The 18682-nt window shown below is 40.7% G+C and overlaps 1 protein-coding gene across 1 annotated transcript; it reads left to right on the top strand.

Moving 5' to 3' along the window:
- The first annotated feature begins 91 nt into the window (after positions 1 to 91).
- On the top strand, positions 92 to 18037 carry PNO1 (partner of NOB1 homolog). Its single transcript, XM_054473777.2, has 7 exons — positions 92 to 400; positions 639 to 788; positions 3968 to 4051; positions 4556 to 4616; positions 4842 to 4959; positions 15450 to 15520; positions 16829 to 18037. The coding sequence occupies exons 1-7, from the start codon at positions 194 to 196 to the stop codon at positions 16894 to 16896; spliced, it is 759 nt and encodes a 252-aa protein (XP_054329752.1). The 5' UTR covers positions 92 to 193; the 3' UTR covers positions 16897 to 18037.
- The last annotated feature ends 645 nt before the right edge of the window (positions 18038 to 18682 follow it).

The following is an 18682-nucleotide window of genomic DNA, read 5'->3' as shown; positions in this document are numbered from 1 at the left end:
TGAGACCATGAGCATCAGGCATATCTTAGGACAGCCTAACCCCGTTTTCCCCCCCGGCCCCAAATCGTGCAGGTCCCCGGCCTGTGACGTTTTAGGAAAGGGGCGGAGCTGCAGGGGTGGTTGGCTGAGGCTGGCTCCAGCGCGGTGCAGCTGCACACGTGTTTCAGGCGGAAGCGCCTTAAGATTCCCGGGGATGGAATCCGAAATGGAAGCGCAGAGCGCCGGGGCAGAGGAGGGCTTTACCCAGGTCACCCGCAAGGGTGGCCGACGGGCGAAGAAACGACAGGCTGAACAGCTGTCCGCAGCGGGAGAGGGCGGGGATGCGGACCGCATGGACACAGAGGAGGCCAGGCCGGCGAAGAGGCCCGTCTTCCCACCCCTCTGTGGGGACGGGCTCCTGGTATGTGGCTGTGACCCTAGGACAGCAACGAGGCAAGGGCCAGACGCGGATCAAGCCGGTGGCCTCTGGGGAATGTTGAAGCTGCGGTGGGGCTGTTCTGCCGTGATGCTCAGAGAGAAGTGATTCTTTGAAGTGTAACTAGTTCAGTTTAAAGGAGGCCCTTTGTGGATAAGATGTCATTTTAAACTCCATCACCGTCCCTCCATAGCCTTCTGAGTTGTGTGTTCTTTTATTACAGAGTGGGAAAGAAGAAACAAGGACAATTCCAGTCCCAGCTAACAGATACACACCATTGAAAGAAAACTGGATGAAGATATTTACTCCTATTGTGGAACATTTGGGACTTCAGATACGCTTTAACTTGAAATCGAGGAATGTAGAAATCAGGGTAAGGAAAATCTCAACCATTTCCCAATACACCAGGCTTTCTCTCCTACAGAGATGAAAAGGCATGAATAGGCTTTACTTAATGGGACTTTTCTGTTGTATGGTTTTTGTCCAGTTTAAAAATTTACCATATTGAGTTTGAACTTCCCAAATGCCTTAAAAATCTGCATTTGATACAAATATTAATTGAATTTGTAAATTAGTTCTGAGATCATACCAAAATACTGGCTCTGCTTCTGTGTATCTTTTATAATGTTCTACGTCAAATTGAGAAAAGATCGAGTAAAGAGATTGTCATAAACAGAAGTAGGTAAATAATGAACATAAGCACTTGCTGCTTTACAAGAAGTATATACAGTCAGCGTCGGGGATATGTTCTGGGATATGTTTTGTCAGATGACTTAGTCCTTGTGCGAACATTATAGAGTGTACTTACACAAACCTAGATGGTATGTGTATATTTGTTTATATATGTTTTTCATATGGAAAACCAAATGTCCCAGCACCATTACTGAATATCAGTCATTTCGTCTACTTGATCTGCATTGGCGGTATCCAGTGCCATATATCAGGTTTCTGTATGTTCTCCATTATACTGTTAGGAGACCACCATGGTATGAGCAGTTGGTCACTGATCAAAATGTCATTATGCAGTGCATGACTGTGTTTTAATGGTGCTCTTTTGATTAAAAAATTTATTATTTTGATAAGAAACATATGCATATATGTGTGTGTGTGTGTGTGTGTGTGTGTGTGTGTATATATATATATATTTTTTTTTTTTTTTTTTTTTTTTTTTGCTCTTTCACTCAGGCTGGAGTGAGTGGCATGATCTTGGCTCACTGTTAACAGGTGCCCGCCACCAAACCTGGCTAATTTTTGTATTTTTAGTAGAGACTGAGTTTTAGCATGTTGGCCAGGCTGGTCTCAAACTCCTGACCTCAGGTGATCTGCACGTCTCGGCCTCCCAAAGTGCTGGGATTACAGGCGTGAGCTGCCCCGCCCGGCCTATGTATATATTTTAAATTCCGTGCTATCAATCCAGGAATTAGACATTTAAATTTACTTTGGGCTTTCTTTTCTGGGTGCCAATTTCATACCAGAATCGATAACCAAAATTAATTATATTTTCCTTTTTAAGGATTCTTTTACCATCATCGGGACTGGTATAGTCTCATCTCTGTTAATGGAATATAATAAGGGAACAAAGAGAGACACTATTCTAAATAGTTGATAAAGTTTAAAATATCAAAGAACATGATAGAGTAACTCCTCTTTGTCCCTGTTGCCATTCTCTCATTCAGGCTTTTATGGTTTTCTGCCAAGGAGTCTTGTTTCGTTGTAGGTTTCCCTTGCTTCATTGTTTGATGTCTCTCCTTTCTTCACTCATCCATCTGCCAGTGCCAGATTAATTTTCCCAGATCACAATGCTTTTATGACATCCTGGCATCTTCAAAAAAAAAAAAAAAAATTTTTTTTTTTTTTTTTTTGAAATGGAGTCTCGCTCTGTTGCCCAGGCTGGAGTGCAGTGGCGTGATCTCGGCTCACTGCAAGCTCCGCCTCCTGGGTTCATGCCATTCTCCGGCCTCACCTCCTGAGTAGCTGGGACTACAGGCACCCACCACCACGCCCGGCTAATTTTTTGTATTTTTTAGTAGAGACGGGGTTTCACTGTGTTAGTCAGGATAGTCTCGATCTCCTGACCTCATGATCTACCCGCCTTTGCCTCCCAAAGTGCTGGGATTACAGGCGTGAGCATCTTCAACATTTCTAAAGAAAAAAGTTTTGGACTTAACTTGCTTTTCAAGTAGGAGACTCAGTCACAAGTTTGTCTCTCACGGATCATAAAGTTTGTTTATGTCCATACTTTTTGGTGACTTTGGCCTTTGAAAGAGGTCCTCTCCTCCCTACTCCTTTCTCTTTCTACTTCAGTTCCAGTATCTTTCCAGGTCTAGCTCAAGTTCTTTCTCTGTTATGGTATGTCCATTTTTCAGTCATATCTTCAGTGCCTAAACTTTTCATGTGCTTTACTGTCCAATTTATTGCAGGATAATCACTTTGGATTCCACTAACATTTGTTGATGCTGCCATATACCAGACGCACCGTGGTATTACACCATGCTCTACATCATTTAGTCTTCAGGATATTCCCATCTTAAAGATGTGAGGAAACTTGGCCATAGTTATCAGGCTAATAAGGGAAATTTTCTATTATACTAGTAGGGAACACTCAGGATCTTCTACTCTGACCTCCTCATTTTACTGACGAGAAAACTCAAGACCTAAAGTATCTATGGGACTTGTCTAAGGTCACATATAGGATTGGAACTAGGGTCTAGTTTTAAATGGGAAAGCCCTGGGGACTTTCCCATTGCACAAGCCCATATGTTTTTAAATTTGTTGAATACGTGATCTCTTCAACTAGACTGTGAATGTGCATGGGACAGTGGAAATAACAGTTTTGAAATCAGACCTGTGTTTAAATCTTACCTTTTTTGCTTTTTAGTACTTTAGTTTCCTCACATATGAAGGTAGTCGTATCACTTAACATTCAAAGTTGTTGTGAAGGTTAGAGTTATGGTGTGTAAAGCATGTTATTTATAGTGTGTGTTATTTACAGTGGTAGGCATTTTATGAATAACAGTTATTTCTGCATTTCTTAAATAAACTTTGAGGACAGGTTCAGTGCTTCATTCATTCTTTATTTTCCCAATCAGTGCCTGCAGGTAGTTAGGCCTGGAGCTGTTGGTTTAAGAAACATCAGCATATAAATGATAACTAAGAAGATTAAGTCAGGAATCCCAGGGAAGACTGCCTTGAGAGAGAAGAGGACATTGGGCATTGAAGGGATGGGCAGAAGGTAGAGGTTCTTCAGAATGCGAGAGATTGGGTTGTGCCAGAGGAGTCTTGCTGTTAACCCCAAAATCTGATCATATAGTGCGGTTAGTTATTTGACACTCTTTGGGTGGAACAGCCAAGCTTTGGAGCTGGGAAGGTTTTGTTTTCCAAATAAAATATAGCACTTATCTGACCATAACCTGCGTCATACAGAATATATTAGGGAAAGGTGGTGGTGAAGGAAATTCTCCAATAATGGGAAAGGACATTTCTAGTATTCTGTTAGGTCATTTTCTGTTTGATTCTCAATGGTATTTTGTACCCTTCTTTGTTTTTTAACAGACTTGTAAAGAAACCAAGGATGTTAGTGCTCTGACAAAAGCAGCCGATTTTGTGAAAGCTTTTATTCTCGGCTTTCAGGTGGAGGTGAGTAATTCCATGATATCTAAAATGGGGACTTGAAAAATATTCAATGTGAACATTTCAATGGATTAGGCATTAAAAAAAAAAAAAGGCCAGGCGCAGTGGCTCACACCTGTAATCCCAGCACTCTGGGAGGCCGAGGCAGGTGGATCACTTGAGGCCAGGAGTTCAAAATCAGCCTGGCCAACATGGCGATACTCTCCATCTCTACCAAAAATACAAAAAAATTAGCCGGGTGTGGTGGTGCATGCCGGCAGTCCCAGCTACTTGGGAGGCTGAGGTGGGAGAATCACTTGAACCATGGAGGCAGAGATTGCAGTGAGCCAAGATTACGCCACTGCACTCCAGCCTGGGCGACAGCGTAAGACTCTGTCTCCAAGGAAGAAAAAAAAAAAAAGCTTTCTAGCTCTACAGTTTGTGGATTTTAGTTCCATAGTGCTTTGCACTTTACTCTTTTTCAGGTACGCAAATGGAAGGGGCTTCACGGTGTTTGTTTTTATATTATAGGATGCACTTGCCCTCATCAGGTTGGATGACCTCTTCCTAGAGTCTTTTGAAATTACAGATGGTGAGTGTGTGGTGGTCTGTGCTTTTGTGTCGCTGACTTTGTATTGTGATGTGACTCTCAGTTTTCTAATAGCATCAATTGAGCTGTATTTTCAGCAACTTTTAAAAAAATATATATATACACTTTGTGTCCTTTAGAGAAATTTAGTTTATGATTAAACTTTATGTGGAAGTGGGTGGTACACTAGAATGGCTTGCCTCCTGAGATCTTGCTTTTTTTGTTTAGTTAAACCCCTAAAGGGAGACCATCTATCCAGGGCAATAGGAAGAATCGCTGGCAAAGGAGGAAAAACCAAATTCACCATAGAGAATGTGACACGGACGAGGATAGTTTTGGCTGATGTGTAAGTATCTGATCTTGAGAAAATTATTGTTATAATTTATATTTGATCTTTTGTTTTAAGAAAGTCATAACAGTTGTATTTTATGTATAATGTTGCTGCTAAATCTTTGTCAGTACAGATGCTCCTCATAAACCCATTATAAATTGAAAATATCATAAGTCTAAAATGCATTTAATATGCCTGACTTATGGAACATTATAGGTTAGCCTAGCCTATCATAAACGTGGTCAGAACACACATTAGCCTACAGTTGGGCAAAGTCATCCAACACAAATTCTACTTTATGACAGTGTTGAATATTGAATACTGTACTAAAAATGAAAAACAGAGTGGTTGTATGTGTATTTGAAGTAGAGCATTCTGAATGTGTATCACCTTTGCACCCTTGTAAAGTTGAAAAATCCCAGTTCGAACCATCTTAAGTTGGGAATCATCTGTATACTTTTGGGTGAATAGATAGTCACCAACTTTGAAAGAGGCTTAAGTTGAGAAAATTTAAGAAATTATATATTCTTTTCTCATTTAACAATGAGGAAATGTTTAGAAATGCTATTAAAAGAAATTATTACAGGTGAAGATTTAAATAATAATCTCAGGTTGGGTGCAGTGGCTCACGCCTGCAATCCCAGCACTTTGGGAGGCTGAGGCGGGCGGATCACCTAAGGTCAGGAGTTCGAGACCAGTCTGGCCAACATGGTGAAACCCTGTCTCTACTAAAAATACAAAAATTAGCCCGGCATGTGTCACGCGCCTTTAGTCCCAGCTACTCGGGAGGCTGAGGCAGAAGAATCACTTGAACCTGGGAGGAGGAGGTTGCAGTGAGCCGAGATCGTGCCACTGCACTCCAGCCTGGGCGACAGAGTGAGACTCTGTCTCAAATAAATACATACATACACACATACATACATACATACATACATACATACATACATACTTACTTACTCAAGGGAATCTATTAAATCACTAGGGGAGAACAAGCAATCACTATTTCAGATGCCCTTGTGAGTCTTTAGAAATATATATCTACTTTATACATATATATGTTAAGGCCTTTTATAAAAGGAGGGGAATATCGTACATTAGGCAAAACTAGAGAGCAGCTATATGTGAACATAGATAAGATGATAGGGGCTTAAAATAAAGGTGCCAGAAGTGAAGCTGGGATTACCTCTGTCTGAGGTTGAAGCTGCCCGGGCTGGGGATCTTACTGGCAGATGGCTCAGAGATTATATAATGCTATGAAGTTGGGAAACTGAACAGTTGACTGAGAGGAGGAGGGTTATGCCTGCGACTAAATCCTGAAATAATTTCATTTAATATCTCAATTTTGCTCCATACTGAAGGACTCTTCATTATATAGAGTCTAAATTTTGTACATTCTTTACACTTTAAGGATAACTATACTACTGTGTTGGTGGCCCTCTTTACCTGAAGCCAGGAATATAATTATATTGTTTGATCTTTTATGGATTGAGCCTAGAGTCAGAAATATGGAGCCTTGGGAGAAGCTATTTTGAACTGGAAATGTGCAAATGCACATCACATTTAAAACTATGGCCAAGCATGGTGGCTCACATCTGTAATCCCAGCACTTTGGAAGGCTGAGGCAGGTGGATGGCGTGATCTCAGGAGTTTGAGACTAGCCTGGGCAACATGGTGAAACCCCTTCTCTACAGAAAAATACAAAAATTAGCCGCGTGTGGCGGCCCACACCTGTAGTTCCAGCTACTTGGGAGGCCGAAGTGGGAGGATCACCTGAGCCCAGAAGGTTGAAGCTACAGGGAGCCACGATCATGCCACTGTACTCAACCCTGGGCGACAGAGTGAGACTCTAACAAAATAAAAATAAAAATACCACATGCAGTCTGGGCGCAGTGGATCATGCCCATAATCACAGCACTTTGGGAGGCCAAGGTGGGAGGAAGGAATGCTTGAGCCCCGAAGTTCAAGACCAGCCTGGGCAACACAGGGAGATCCCATCTCTACAAAACATATAAAAATTAGGCGTGATTGTGCACACCTGTAGCCCTAGCTACTCAGGAGGCTCAGGTGGGAGGATTGCTTGAACCAAGGATGTCAAGGCCACAGTGGACCATGATGGCAACACTGCACTCTAGCCTGGGTGACAGAGTGAAACCTTGTATCCAAAAAATAAAAAATTAATTAATTTTAAAAAATCCATATACAGATGCTCCTCACCGTATGGTGGGGTTACGTCCAGATAAACCTGTTGTAAATTAAAGATCTCATAAGTCAGAAGTTCATTTGATACTTCATTTGATATCATAGGATACTTCTCTTTGAAAACTGAAGAGCATTCTGAATGCATATCACTTTGGCGCAATTATAAAGTCAAAAAAAAATCTTCAGTTAAATCATCGTTAAGTCATGGACTGGCTGAGTAGCCCTGAAAGTTTCATGAATTTAGAATTCCATGGCCCGGCACAGTGGCTCACACCTGTAATCCTAGCACTTTGGGAGGCTGAGGCAGGCGGATCACCTGAGGTCAGGAGTTCAAAACCAGCCTGGCCAACATGGTGAAACCCAGTCTCTACTAAAAATACAAAAAAACTAGCTGGGCGTGGTAGCACATGCCTGTTATCCCAGTTACTTGGGAGACTGAGGCAGGAGAATTGCTTGAACCTGGGAGGCGGAGACTGCAGTCAGCCAAGATTGCACCACTGCATTCCAGCCTGGGCGACAGAGCGAGACTCCATCTCAAAAAAAAAAAAAAAGAAAAAAAACAGGCTGGGCGTGGTGCCTCACACCTGTAATTTCAGCACTTTGGGAGGCTAAGGCAGGTGGATCACCTGAGGTCAGGAATTCGAAACCAGCCTGGGCGACAGTGAGACTCTGTCTCAAAAAAAAAAATGAATTTAGAAATCTAAAACTGTAACTGATTTGCCAATGAAATTATATAGTCTGTCATTAAGTTTATTACTGGTAAATTTATAAGTATTAACCTAAAATTTACTAGTTAAACCAACTTTTTAGAAGTTTATTGTGGTATAATTTACATATAATAAAATTCTCCTGTTTTAAGTATCCTGTTCAGTGAGCTTTTGGCAAATGTATATTATAGTCCCATGACACTCATACAGTTCTCTTACCCTGAAAGTTCCCTTGTGCATCTTTATGATCAGTTGCCTGCCCCCACCCTTTTTTGGGACAACCATTGCTCTAATTTCTGTCACTCTTATTTTGCACTTTCTAGAAATTCATATAAATGGAAATACACAGTATGTAGGCTTTGGTGTATGACTTCTCTTAATTAGCATGTTATTTTGGATTTCTCCATTTTGTTGGGTGTATCAGTAGTTCCTTTTTATTGGCAAGTACTATTTCATTGTACAGGTATATTGTTGACCCTTGAATATTGCAAGGATTAGGGATGCTGAACCCCCAACATGGTTGAAAATCCATGTATGTATGACTTGACTCTCCCAAAACTTAACTACTCCTGCTTTTGGCTGGAAGCTATAGCAATAACAAACAGTTGATAAACACATATTTTGTGTTATATGTATTATATACTGTACTCTTTCATAAGGTAAGCTAGAGAAAAGAAAATGTTATTAAGAAAATTATAAGGAAGAGAAAATCTACTATTCATTAAGTGGAAGTGGATCATCATAAAGGTGTTCATGGTGAATAAGCTAAGGAGGACGAGGAAGAGGGGTTAATCTTGCTGTCTCATGGGTGGCAGAGGAGGAAGATGTGGAAGGGGAGGCAGGAGAGGCAAGCATACTCTGGAACTTTACAGAAATACATTGTAATTTCTGACTTTTTTGCCCTTTCACTTCTCTAAAAATGTTTCTGTAGGGTACCAGTCCTTCTCCACAGTTTGTTTAGTTTCAGTGCCCACGTCATAAAAGGGTCTATGTCATAAAAGACATCAAAAGCATCTTGAATAATCAAAAACCTTCTGCCAAACTGTCTAATGTCACCTTGTTTTCTGACACTGCTGCTTCTACATCATCTTCCTCATCACCCGGCACTGCTTCAGAAGCACTCACCTCCATCAAGCCGTCTTCTGTTAATTCCTCTGGCATAGTGTCTGTTAGCTCTTGATTTCTCCAAGATCCACATCTTGAAACCCTTCGCCCCTCACTTTTGGCCATATCCACAGTCTCTCTCATGATTTCTTGTTTGGCTGTGTCGTAAATCCTGTACTGTCATGCAAAACCTCTGGACATAGTTTTCTCCAGCAGGAATTTATAGCAGGCGTGAGGCTTTCACAGCTTTTTCCATAATAATGACAGTGTCTTCAATGGCATAGTCCTTCCAGACTTTTATGATGTTCTTTCCATCGAGTTCTCTTCCATAGCATTGACACTATTTTCCATAGAGTAGTGTGTGTAATGAACCTTAAAGGTCTTTATGACTACCTGTTCTGGAGGCTGAATTAGAGAGTGTTTGGGTGCAACGAGACCACTTTGTTGCCTTTCAGTGTTGAACTCATGGGGTTCTGGGTGGCTGGGACATTGCTCAACATCAAAAGAGTTTTAAAAGGCATCCCTTACTGGCAAGATACTTCCTGACTTCAGGGAAAAAGCATCGATACAATCAATCCAGAAAAAGAGCTCTCCTTGTGCAAGCCTTCTTGTACATCCAGAAGACAGGCCACTGGTGTTTACCTTTTCCCTTCAAGGATTGGGGTTAGCAACTTTATAGATAACAGCAGTCCTGATCATAAACCTGACTGCATTTGCACAAAACAGTAAAGTTAGCCTATCCCTTCCTGCATTAAATCCTGGTGTTTGCTTCTCTTTACTAATAATTGCCCTTTGTGACTTTTTTTTCCAGAACAGGACATTTTTCATCTGCACAAAAAACCTGTTCAGGCAGATATTATTTCTCCTCAATGATTTTCTTAATGGCATCTGGGAACTTGTCTGTTGCCCTTTGGTGAGCAGAAGCTGCTTCTCCTGTTATCCTGACATTTTTAAAGCCACCTCTTTCTAACATTATCAAACCATCCTTTGCTGGCGTTAAGTTCTCCAGCTTTAGCTCCTTCACTTTCCTTTTGCTGTAAGTTGTCATATAATGACTTAATTTTTTTCTCCATCATATTAGACTCTATAGATATGTCTTTCTTAGAATAATCCTGCACCCACATAAAAGCTGCATTTCCAATTTGAGATTGCCAAGAAAAGAATCACAAGATCTATAAATTTGGAAAGGAAACTTTATTTCTTAGAAAGGGTTGCAGTCTGCAGGGTGGCCATTCTGACAGGCTGGGAAGTATAGCCTTCAGCAGAGACCAAAAGCAGGCACTTTGAAGGAGGAAAGGATGAGACAGGAATTTATGCTGAATGGGTTGGCCAAGTATACTTATTTAACAGGTTATAGGAGGAGCTCTGAATATAAGAGGGGTCCTAATGCTTGTATACTGAATAAATGTAACATACAACCGCTGGTCGCTTTGGGGTGGAGACTTAACATTTAAAATACCTGACAATTAGATCCTGTATGTTATAAGATGAAGTAGGGACAGGGACATGACGACTGAATGCACTGCCTCTGGAAGCTGGTAGAACCAGTCCATGGTCAGTGATCTCTTATCAGGAGATGTTACTGGGATCAGTCTCTTGTCCAGTCAAAGCTGTAGTTACTGTTTGTGGAACAGTGTGAGAAGAGGGAAGCTGGGGTCAATCTGTATCTAGCTATTGGTGAGCTGTAATTGTTTTAATATTGTTTATCACAAGGCCAGTGCTTGTTAAGCTGCTAGAGAAAAAAAAGTATCCTGTGGCAGTTAGAATGTCGTTTACTCTTTAAATGTAGGGTATATGACTTAACCCTTGCCCAGGTGGTCTTAGGTCTTACTTACAATTGGATATCTTATTGCCACAGCCTGTTCTGTCTTGCCTGGGGGCCTAGGGGCTTTATTTTTATTTTATAAGATAAAGGGGTATTTGGCAAAACTGCAGGTGTATTCACATCTGCTGTTGTAACTGCAGTGACAGCTTCATGAATTTCCTTTTCTTTTTTTTACAATGGTCCTATGGTATAGTCATTTATCTTGAAGTGGTGGGCAACTGCGGCTGCAGGCCTCAGTCAACAGTACCTGTCAAGCAATTCAGCTTTTTCTTTTTCCTTTTCTTTTTTTTTTTTTCTTTTGAGATGGAGTCTCCCTCTGTCGCCAAGGCTGAAGTGCAGTGGTGCAATCTTGGCTCACTGCAACCTCCACCTCCCGGGTTCAATGGATTCTCCTGCCTCAGCCTCCCAAGTAGCTGCGACTATAGGCATTTGCCACCATGCCTGGCTAATTTTTTTCTATTTTTAGTAGAGATGGGGTTTCACCATGTTAGGTAGCCAGGATGGTCTCAATCTCCTGACCTTGCAATCCACCCACCTCGGGCTCCCAAAGTGCTGGGATTATAGGTGTGAGCCACCGCGCCTGGCCAGTTCAGCTTTTTCTTGTACTGTCATGACTTTTCTGTGCTTCTTTGGAGCACTCCCAACATCACTAGAGGCACTTTGTGTGGGACCCACGTTGGGTGGGTCCCATGGTCCCAAAGCTTACAATATTGCACTAAGATTAAAAATAGGCAAAAACCATGAGAAATCACTTTCTACTGTGATAGGCAGTTTATTGGAGAGTCAAAACTGCTCATGGGACATGATCAGCATCACATGTGATCAGCATCACATGGCATTCTAAGTGAATACTTGCAACACCTGAGCTCACCACAAGAGCAATAGGTGGTGGCTGTGAAGTTGTACAGTATGCACTACAGTTAATTTTATGGAGTTATGATTTAATACTGCATCTTTGCATTTGTTTCCATTTCTCTTGACTACAAATGGCATCATATATGGCTTGTGTTTGTGTGCGTAAGTTTTAATTTTAACTTTTTATAATAGATTTGTGTATATTTTATGGTACTAAATAAGATAGACTAGTACCTACATACAGTTTATGCATTCATGACATAGCTTTTTCTTAATTTTTTTTGACATTTCTACAATACTTAGCTCCTCTCTGGGTTTTTTCAAATCTCCAAAATATCTTCCAATATATGCGCTGAAAAAAATTTGTCTGTAACTGGACCCGTGCAGTTCAAACCTATTATTCGAAAGTCAGCTGTATTACATTTTGTTTATCCAGTCACAGTAGATGGACATTTGGGTTGTTTTCAGTTTGTGGCTATGTGAATAATGTTGCTACTGAATTACTTATATCTTTTGTGTTTTCTTACAAACTGAATTACAGACTACTTGAAATTAAGAGATGTACTATCTCTTGCTTTTGCTGTAGACAGGCTAGTTGGAAATCCACGTTTAACAGTTTATATTAATTATAATAAAGCTGTTAGATGGGCTGTTGTGTACCTATAAAAGTTATTTTTGATGAGTTGCCAATAACCTGGCAAAATACAGTATAATGTGAGCCAGATAGAAAACTAAAAACAATTGGTTCCAGGTATATTTAATACAGCAGATGGGAAATGATGTTGCCTCTGTGTCTCAAAGCCTCCATTCCTTTCCAACTATTGCCCCATTACTTTGGTTCTTTCTGCAGCAAAACTACTCCCACTTTATCTGTTCTTGTTGTCCTTATTTCCTCATCTGTCATGCTGTTTTAAATAATTTTAATCAAAGTTAAACATACACATAGTTTTAAAAAGCCAAATATTGGCCGGGCGTGATGGCCCACACCTGTAATCCCAGCACTTTGGGAGGCTGAGGCGGGCAAATCACAAGGTCAGGAGATCGAGACCATCCTGGCTAACATGGTGAAACCCCGTCTCTATTAAAAATACAAAAAATTAGTCGGGCGTGGTGGTAGGCACCTGTAGTCCCAGTTACTTGGGAGGCTGAGGTAGGAGAATGGCGTGAATCCGAGAGGCGGAGCTTGCAGTGAGCCAAGATCGTGCCACTGCACTCCAGCCTGGGGGACAGAGCAAGACTCCGTCTCAAAAAACAAAAAAAAGCCAAAAATTTCTACTGCCTACCTCCATTTCACCCTTTTCAGGGGAACCAATTTCATCTCTTTTAGCTTATCTTAAATTATTTGTCTCTGTATTTCCAGATATTTCCATATACAGCCACTTATTTTTCAGATTCACTATTGACTTTCTACCATCAAAGATGAAGATTTAGCTGTCTTTCACCCCCTTACTTCCACTGCACACACTCAGCCTTTCTGACACTCCGATTTATTCTTCTCTGTCCTCCTGATGGTCCCCTTGTGGTTTTTGTTAGATTCGTGTTCAGTATTAACTGAAAACAGAAATCAGTGCTCAGTGTACTTATACCTGAGCCAGGTGAAATACTGTGACTGCCTTATCTTTCTTTTGCAGCATTGTTTTCACTTGAGGAAGTAACTGTTAAGTGTCTATGTCCTTTCTTCATTTTCATCGTATTAATTCAGTAAGAAGCTATACGTTGTCTGTATCTCCTCTTGATGTATTCGAATGCATCTAATATTTGAGAAATCTCTCCTGGAGATGTCTATTCCAAAAACGCCCCCATGCTTTCTGCCCTGCATTCTGGCTGCACAGCCATCATCCTGGGTTCCCTGTCCCCTGCCTCTTGGAGTCTCTTTCCCGGAGTTCTGCTTCTTGATATTCCTGCTGCTGATTTAGGCATCAGTTGACTTGGGTCTGCACAGTCAGTTCCATCTCCTCCATCTGCTTTCCACCTTTCTGGACTTTGCTACTGTTATCACTCTCTTCTTCCTTTTGGGCTTGCATCTTTCCTGTCATTTTAGTGGAGTTTGAGGAAGGAGCATTTGTAAATGTTTGTTTTGTTCATCTGCAGGTGTCTGGAGGAAGAGCATTACAGAGGAAGGGGAAAGCACAAAGATCTTGAGTTGAGGGTACATCTGGCAGTGAGCGAGGAGGCTTGATCAAGGACGAAAGGGAGAGAGCAGAGAGTGATAGATGAGTCAAAAATAATAGGGCCTTGAGGTCATCATAAATACTTTGGCTTTTACTCTGAGTGAATAGGAAGTCATTGGATGATTGTGAGCAGAGGAAGGGAGGTGGGATGTGAGGGGGTGAGAGGCAGTGAAGGTGGGTAGGATCCATAGATGGGAGTTCCTGGGGTAGGGGTGAAGGATTATTTGTGTAGATATGAGCTGGAATGACAGTAAGTGGTGAAGGGAGAGTTGAATGTTTGAAATCGAAATTATGGGGGGTTGCAGTTTTTGGTAATGACCAAATCCAGGGTGTGACCATGGATGGAAGAGGCTGGAGTAGGGTGGAAAACAAGACCCCACGTTGGCATAAAGGATATCAAGGACCTGAGAGGCTGGCATGTTGGGATTATCATCTTCATGGGTATTGACATGATCGAGCATGGTGATGGGGAATAGCAAGAGAAAGACAGCGAGCCAGGAGCTAACGTCTTCACAGGTGATCTGCAGGGGCAGCTGAGGACCGCAGCCAGGCAGGGTGGTGGGTGATGTGGCCTGAGAGCAGATCCAAAGCCGAAGGGTTTTTAGGAAGGCAGGAGGGAGAGCATGCAGTCTGGATGTGGCATGAAGGCACCTGCTCCTCCCCCAGGCCCAGAGGTACCTGGTTTGTGGAGGAAAAACTGGCCACCATTTGAGATCTGGCCTTAGTTAAAGCCAGAAGGTGAAGGGAATATTAACAGGGGTTGAAGATATAGGAGCTTTAGCTGATTTGTACAGGGCACAGTGAAAACAGTTTGGAAGATGGACTCAAAAAGGCAAAACTGTATCTTGTCAGTTTTGTCATTCAGTAAAGAATGCCCATTAAAAGGGTCTAAATGATCCTCAGAGCCCTGAAGAAATTTAGATAATCTTTAAGAAACTTTGTAGTTGAAAACCAATTATGTTGAAATTGAGTACAGTATTACATTTATGGGTATTCAGTAACCAGCTCTGCCAGTGTGTCTTGGGCAGGCTTTTTGATTTCTTATAAACTTCTCATCTGTAAAAACAGGAAGGTCATGTGAAGATTAATGAGGGCATGCATAGAAAGCCCTGGCACATAAAGCACTTACGGGATGGGAGCCATCATTAACCAAGAATCTTCACAAATTTTACTTTTTCAAACAATTCTTTGTCCTTTCTAATAATTTTTTATTGGGATACAATTCATATACCATAAAATTCACCCCTTTAAAAAGTGGTTTTTAGTATATTCGTGGAGTTGTACAGCCATAACCACTGCCCTCATTAAAGAATCTGACTCAAATATCATTATTTTCCAGCATTTTTGGAGTACAGGACTTAGGTAAGGAAATGCTTTTTTGTTTACAATGTGTTGTTTTTTTTTTTAAGAGAGGGTTTTGGTCTGTCACTCAGGTTGGCATGTTGTCACTCTACAGGCACGTGCTACTACACCCAGCTAACTGTTGAATTTTTTTGTAGAGATGGGGTCTCATTATGCTGTCCAGGCTTGTCTCAGACTCCTGGCCACAAACGATCTACCTGCCTTGGCCTCCCAAATTGCTGGGATTACAGGTGTGAGTCATTGCATCCCAGCCACTAATTTGTCTCATTTTATTTCTTTCAGGAAAGTTCACATCCTTGGCTCCTTCCAAAATATCAAGATGGCAAGAACTGCCATTTGCAACCTAATCTTGGGTAATAGTTTCTTTCTTTGGTGTTTTCTCTGGGAGGGATAGGAAGTTAATTGCGGAAGTCAAAACCACATTTGCAAAGCAATTTAGGGTAATATTAAAGATCGCAAGTAGAAACCCTTGCAAGTTGGCAAAGGTGGGCCTAGAGAAGGAAGTAGAATTTTTTTTTTTTTGAGCCAGAGTCTCGCTGTGTTGCCTAGGTTGGAGTGCAGTGGCACGATCTCGGCTCACTGCAGCTTCTGCCTCCCAAGTTCAAGCGATTCTCCTGCCTCAGACTCGTGAGTAGCTGAGACTAAAGATGCCCGCCACCTTGCCTGGCTAATTTTTGTATTTTTAGTAGAGATGGGGTTTCACCATATTGGCCAGGCTGGTCTCGAACTCCTGACCTTGTGATCCGCCCACCTCAGCCTCCCAAAGTGCTGGGATTACAGACGTGAGCCACCACGCCCAGCTGGAAGTAGAAATATTTTTGCTTAGATTCCATTTGTCTGCAAGAGAAGAGAAAGTGTTTATTGGGTAATATTGCTTAAATCTTTCCTGCCTTCCTGATAAGGTGCAGAGAAAAACCATTCCAGAATAGCAGGGAACATCACATTTTAGGTTCAACAAAGGAAGAGCTGCTGAACAGCTTCAGGCAATTTAATTGATCCACTTAACCCATTTTTTCTTGATCCTGCAGCAAAGTCAGTACTTTCTGATAAGAGTCACAGGATCTTAGTGGCTTGCTTAGAAAATTGGGATTCTCTGGTTCCCAGGCCTCAGTGATTGGCTTCTTTTTGAAATATTTTAACAACTCAGTGCCTTTCGCTCTTAGAAGTTTAAAATATTTTTTGGAGAATATTTGGGTATTATTTCTGTTAAGGTTTTTTTTTTTTTTTGTAATTTCCAATTAAAGAAAATGTCTCTGTTCTTTTTAGGGTTCTAGACCCTTTTTCATGTACAGCTTCTGCCGTCTGTGTCTGCAGGGTCCACATCTGCGGATCGAACCAATGGCAGATCAGATACTCAGAAAAAAAATATATAAAAATAACAGCAAATTAAAAATAATACAAATTTTAAAACATAATACAATGCTATTTACATAGCATTTACATTGTATTAGGTATTATAAGTAATCTAGAGATGATTTAAAGTATATGGGAGGATGTGTGTAGTTAATGTGCATATTTTTTATATAAGAGACTTGAGCATCCAAGGATTGTGGTGTCTGTGGGAGTCCTGAAACCAGTCTTACTTAGACACTGAGGGACGACTGTAGGCGCTATAAATGTGAGTCTGTTTGTATATATACTTTTTTTTCTCCTCTTTGCAGGAAATCCTCCTTCCAAGGTTTATGGCAATATTAGAGCTGTGGCTAGCAGATCAGCAGATCGATTCTGATTTCAAGTCAGAGACTTTTTATCTTGCCTTTGGACTCTGGAGAAAAATACTTTACAGTGGTCGGTCACAAGAAACCATCTGAACAATTTCAGTCATTTGAAGCCTCCGTCCCTTCTTCCATGCTCAGCCAGAAGCAAAAACAGAAAAGAAAGATTTAAGAGTATTCACACTCAACAGGTTTTAGGATAATTTAAATATCAAAAATTGATTGTTATACTTACACATTAGGTATAATTTATCATTTATCTGAAATCACATGTAGCAGATTGCATAGTCTGTAATCCTCTCAGAGGGAAACTTCTTGTTTAAACAGCTCTATATGGATTTATACTTTTATATTTATAAATTTATAACTTCATACAAATTTATAAACATTTCCTTATAAATTATAATTTAATAGATTATCTCAGAAAAACCTCTCTGAATGATGACCCTTCCTTAATACTGGGTGATGTGTGAATATTTGTTTGTTGGCAGACAGAGTCTCACTTTGTCACCCAGGCTAGAGTGCAGTGGTGCAATCTCAGCTCACTGCCTCTGCCTCCTGAGTTCAAGTGATCCTCCTGCTTCAGCCTCCCTAGTGCTGGGACTACAGGTGTGCACCACCTTGCCTGGCTAATTTTTTATATTTTTGTAGAGATGGGGTTTCGCCATATTGACCAGGCTGGTCTCGAACTCCTGACCTCAAGGGATCCGTCCACCTTAGCCTCCCAAAGTGCTGGGATTACAGGCATAAGCCACTGTGCCTGGCCTTGATGTGTGAATATTTGAGAGGTCATAAGCAGTGGTTTTGGCTATACCATATTATACCATATACATCAGTAAGAGCTCATCTTGAAACCTGTTTTGCAGTTGTAAAAATTAAAGACCTACATCACAGGGTTGATGTGAAGAAAGCTTTACTTTTCAAATGAGTATTTAATGAAAGTATACATAACCAATGTTGGGTATACAGATGCTTCTCAACTTATGATGGGTTTAGGTCCAGATAAGCCCATCGTGAGTTGAAAATACCAAAAGTCGAACATCATAGCTTAGCCTACTTTAAAAGGGCTCCGAACACTACATTAGCCTACAGTTGGGCAAAATCGTCTAATACAAAGCCTATTTTATAATAAAGTATGTTGAATGTCTCACGTAATTTTTGAAGATTACATTGAAAGTGAAAAACAGAATGGTTGGGTACTTGAAATACAGCTTCTACTGAATAATTCTAAAGTTGAAAAATAGTAAGAACCATCCTAAGTCTGTTTCTTCTAGTAAAGGTGAAATGATGAAAGAATGCTTTTTTCCCGCCTAGAAAACTATGTTCTGTAAATGCAAATTAGCTAGTTTCTGCCTGTTTAAATAGTATTATTTTATACATTACAAAATGGAAGGAACTTACTTTATCAAACTTAACTTTGATACTTCTCTTCTGCATCTCTAAAACCCTTGATGAAAACATGTAAACTTCAGTAATGGGAGTATTAGAAAGTTCATGTAGGAACTAAAAGAAAAATTGTTAAGCTTGTTTCTTTTATATCAGTTACATATCCCACTGTTCTAAGCTAGTTTGTACAATTTCATTCATTAATGCTTTTTTTGCAAAATACTCAACTGGGAATCCAACTGGAAATTGCTAAGTATGTCCCACCTCAAATTATTTTTTTATCCTTTGGCAACAGCAGCATGGAGCAAGGATGTGTACAATGGTATCAGATCCTTTTACTCATACCTTTTTGAAAAAGATTTGGGAATTTTTTATTCTGGAGTCTGTACAGGTCTTCAGAGGTACTTGCCTACC

This window comes from Pongo pygmaeus, chromosome 12 (assembly GCF_028885625.2).
Source record: "Pongo pygmaeus isolate AG05252 chromosome 12, NHGRI_mPonPyg2-v2.0_pri, whole genome shotgun sequence".
NCBI lineage: Eukaryota > Metazoa > Chordata > Mammalia > Primates > Hominidae > Pongo > Pongo pygmaeus.
The sequence above is the reverse complement of the archived record's forward strand: the minus strand, read 5'-3'. Positions and strand labels throughout refer to the sequence as shown.

Excerpts from the sequence above, each read along its gene's own strand:
- PNO1 (XM_054473777.2), top strand. The coding sequence starts at position 194 with ATGGAATCCGAAATGGAAGCGCAGAGCGCCGGGGCAGAGGAGGGCTTT. Across the intron at positions 4,617-4,841 it reads GTCTTTTGAAATTACAGATG|TTAAACCCCTAAAGGGAGAC; the intron begins GTGAGTGTGTGG and ends TTTTTTGTTTAG. Across the intron at positions 4,960-15,449 it reads AGGATAGTTTTGGCTGATGT|GAAAGTTCACATCCTTGGCT; the intron begins GTAAGTATCTGA and ends TATTTCTTTCAG.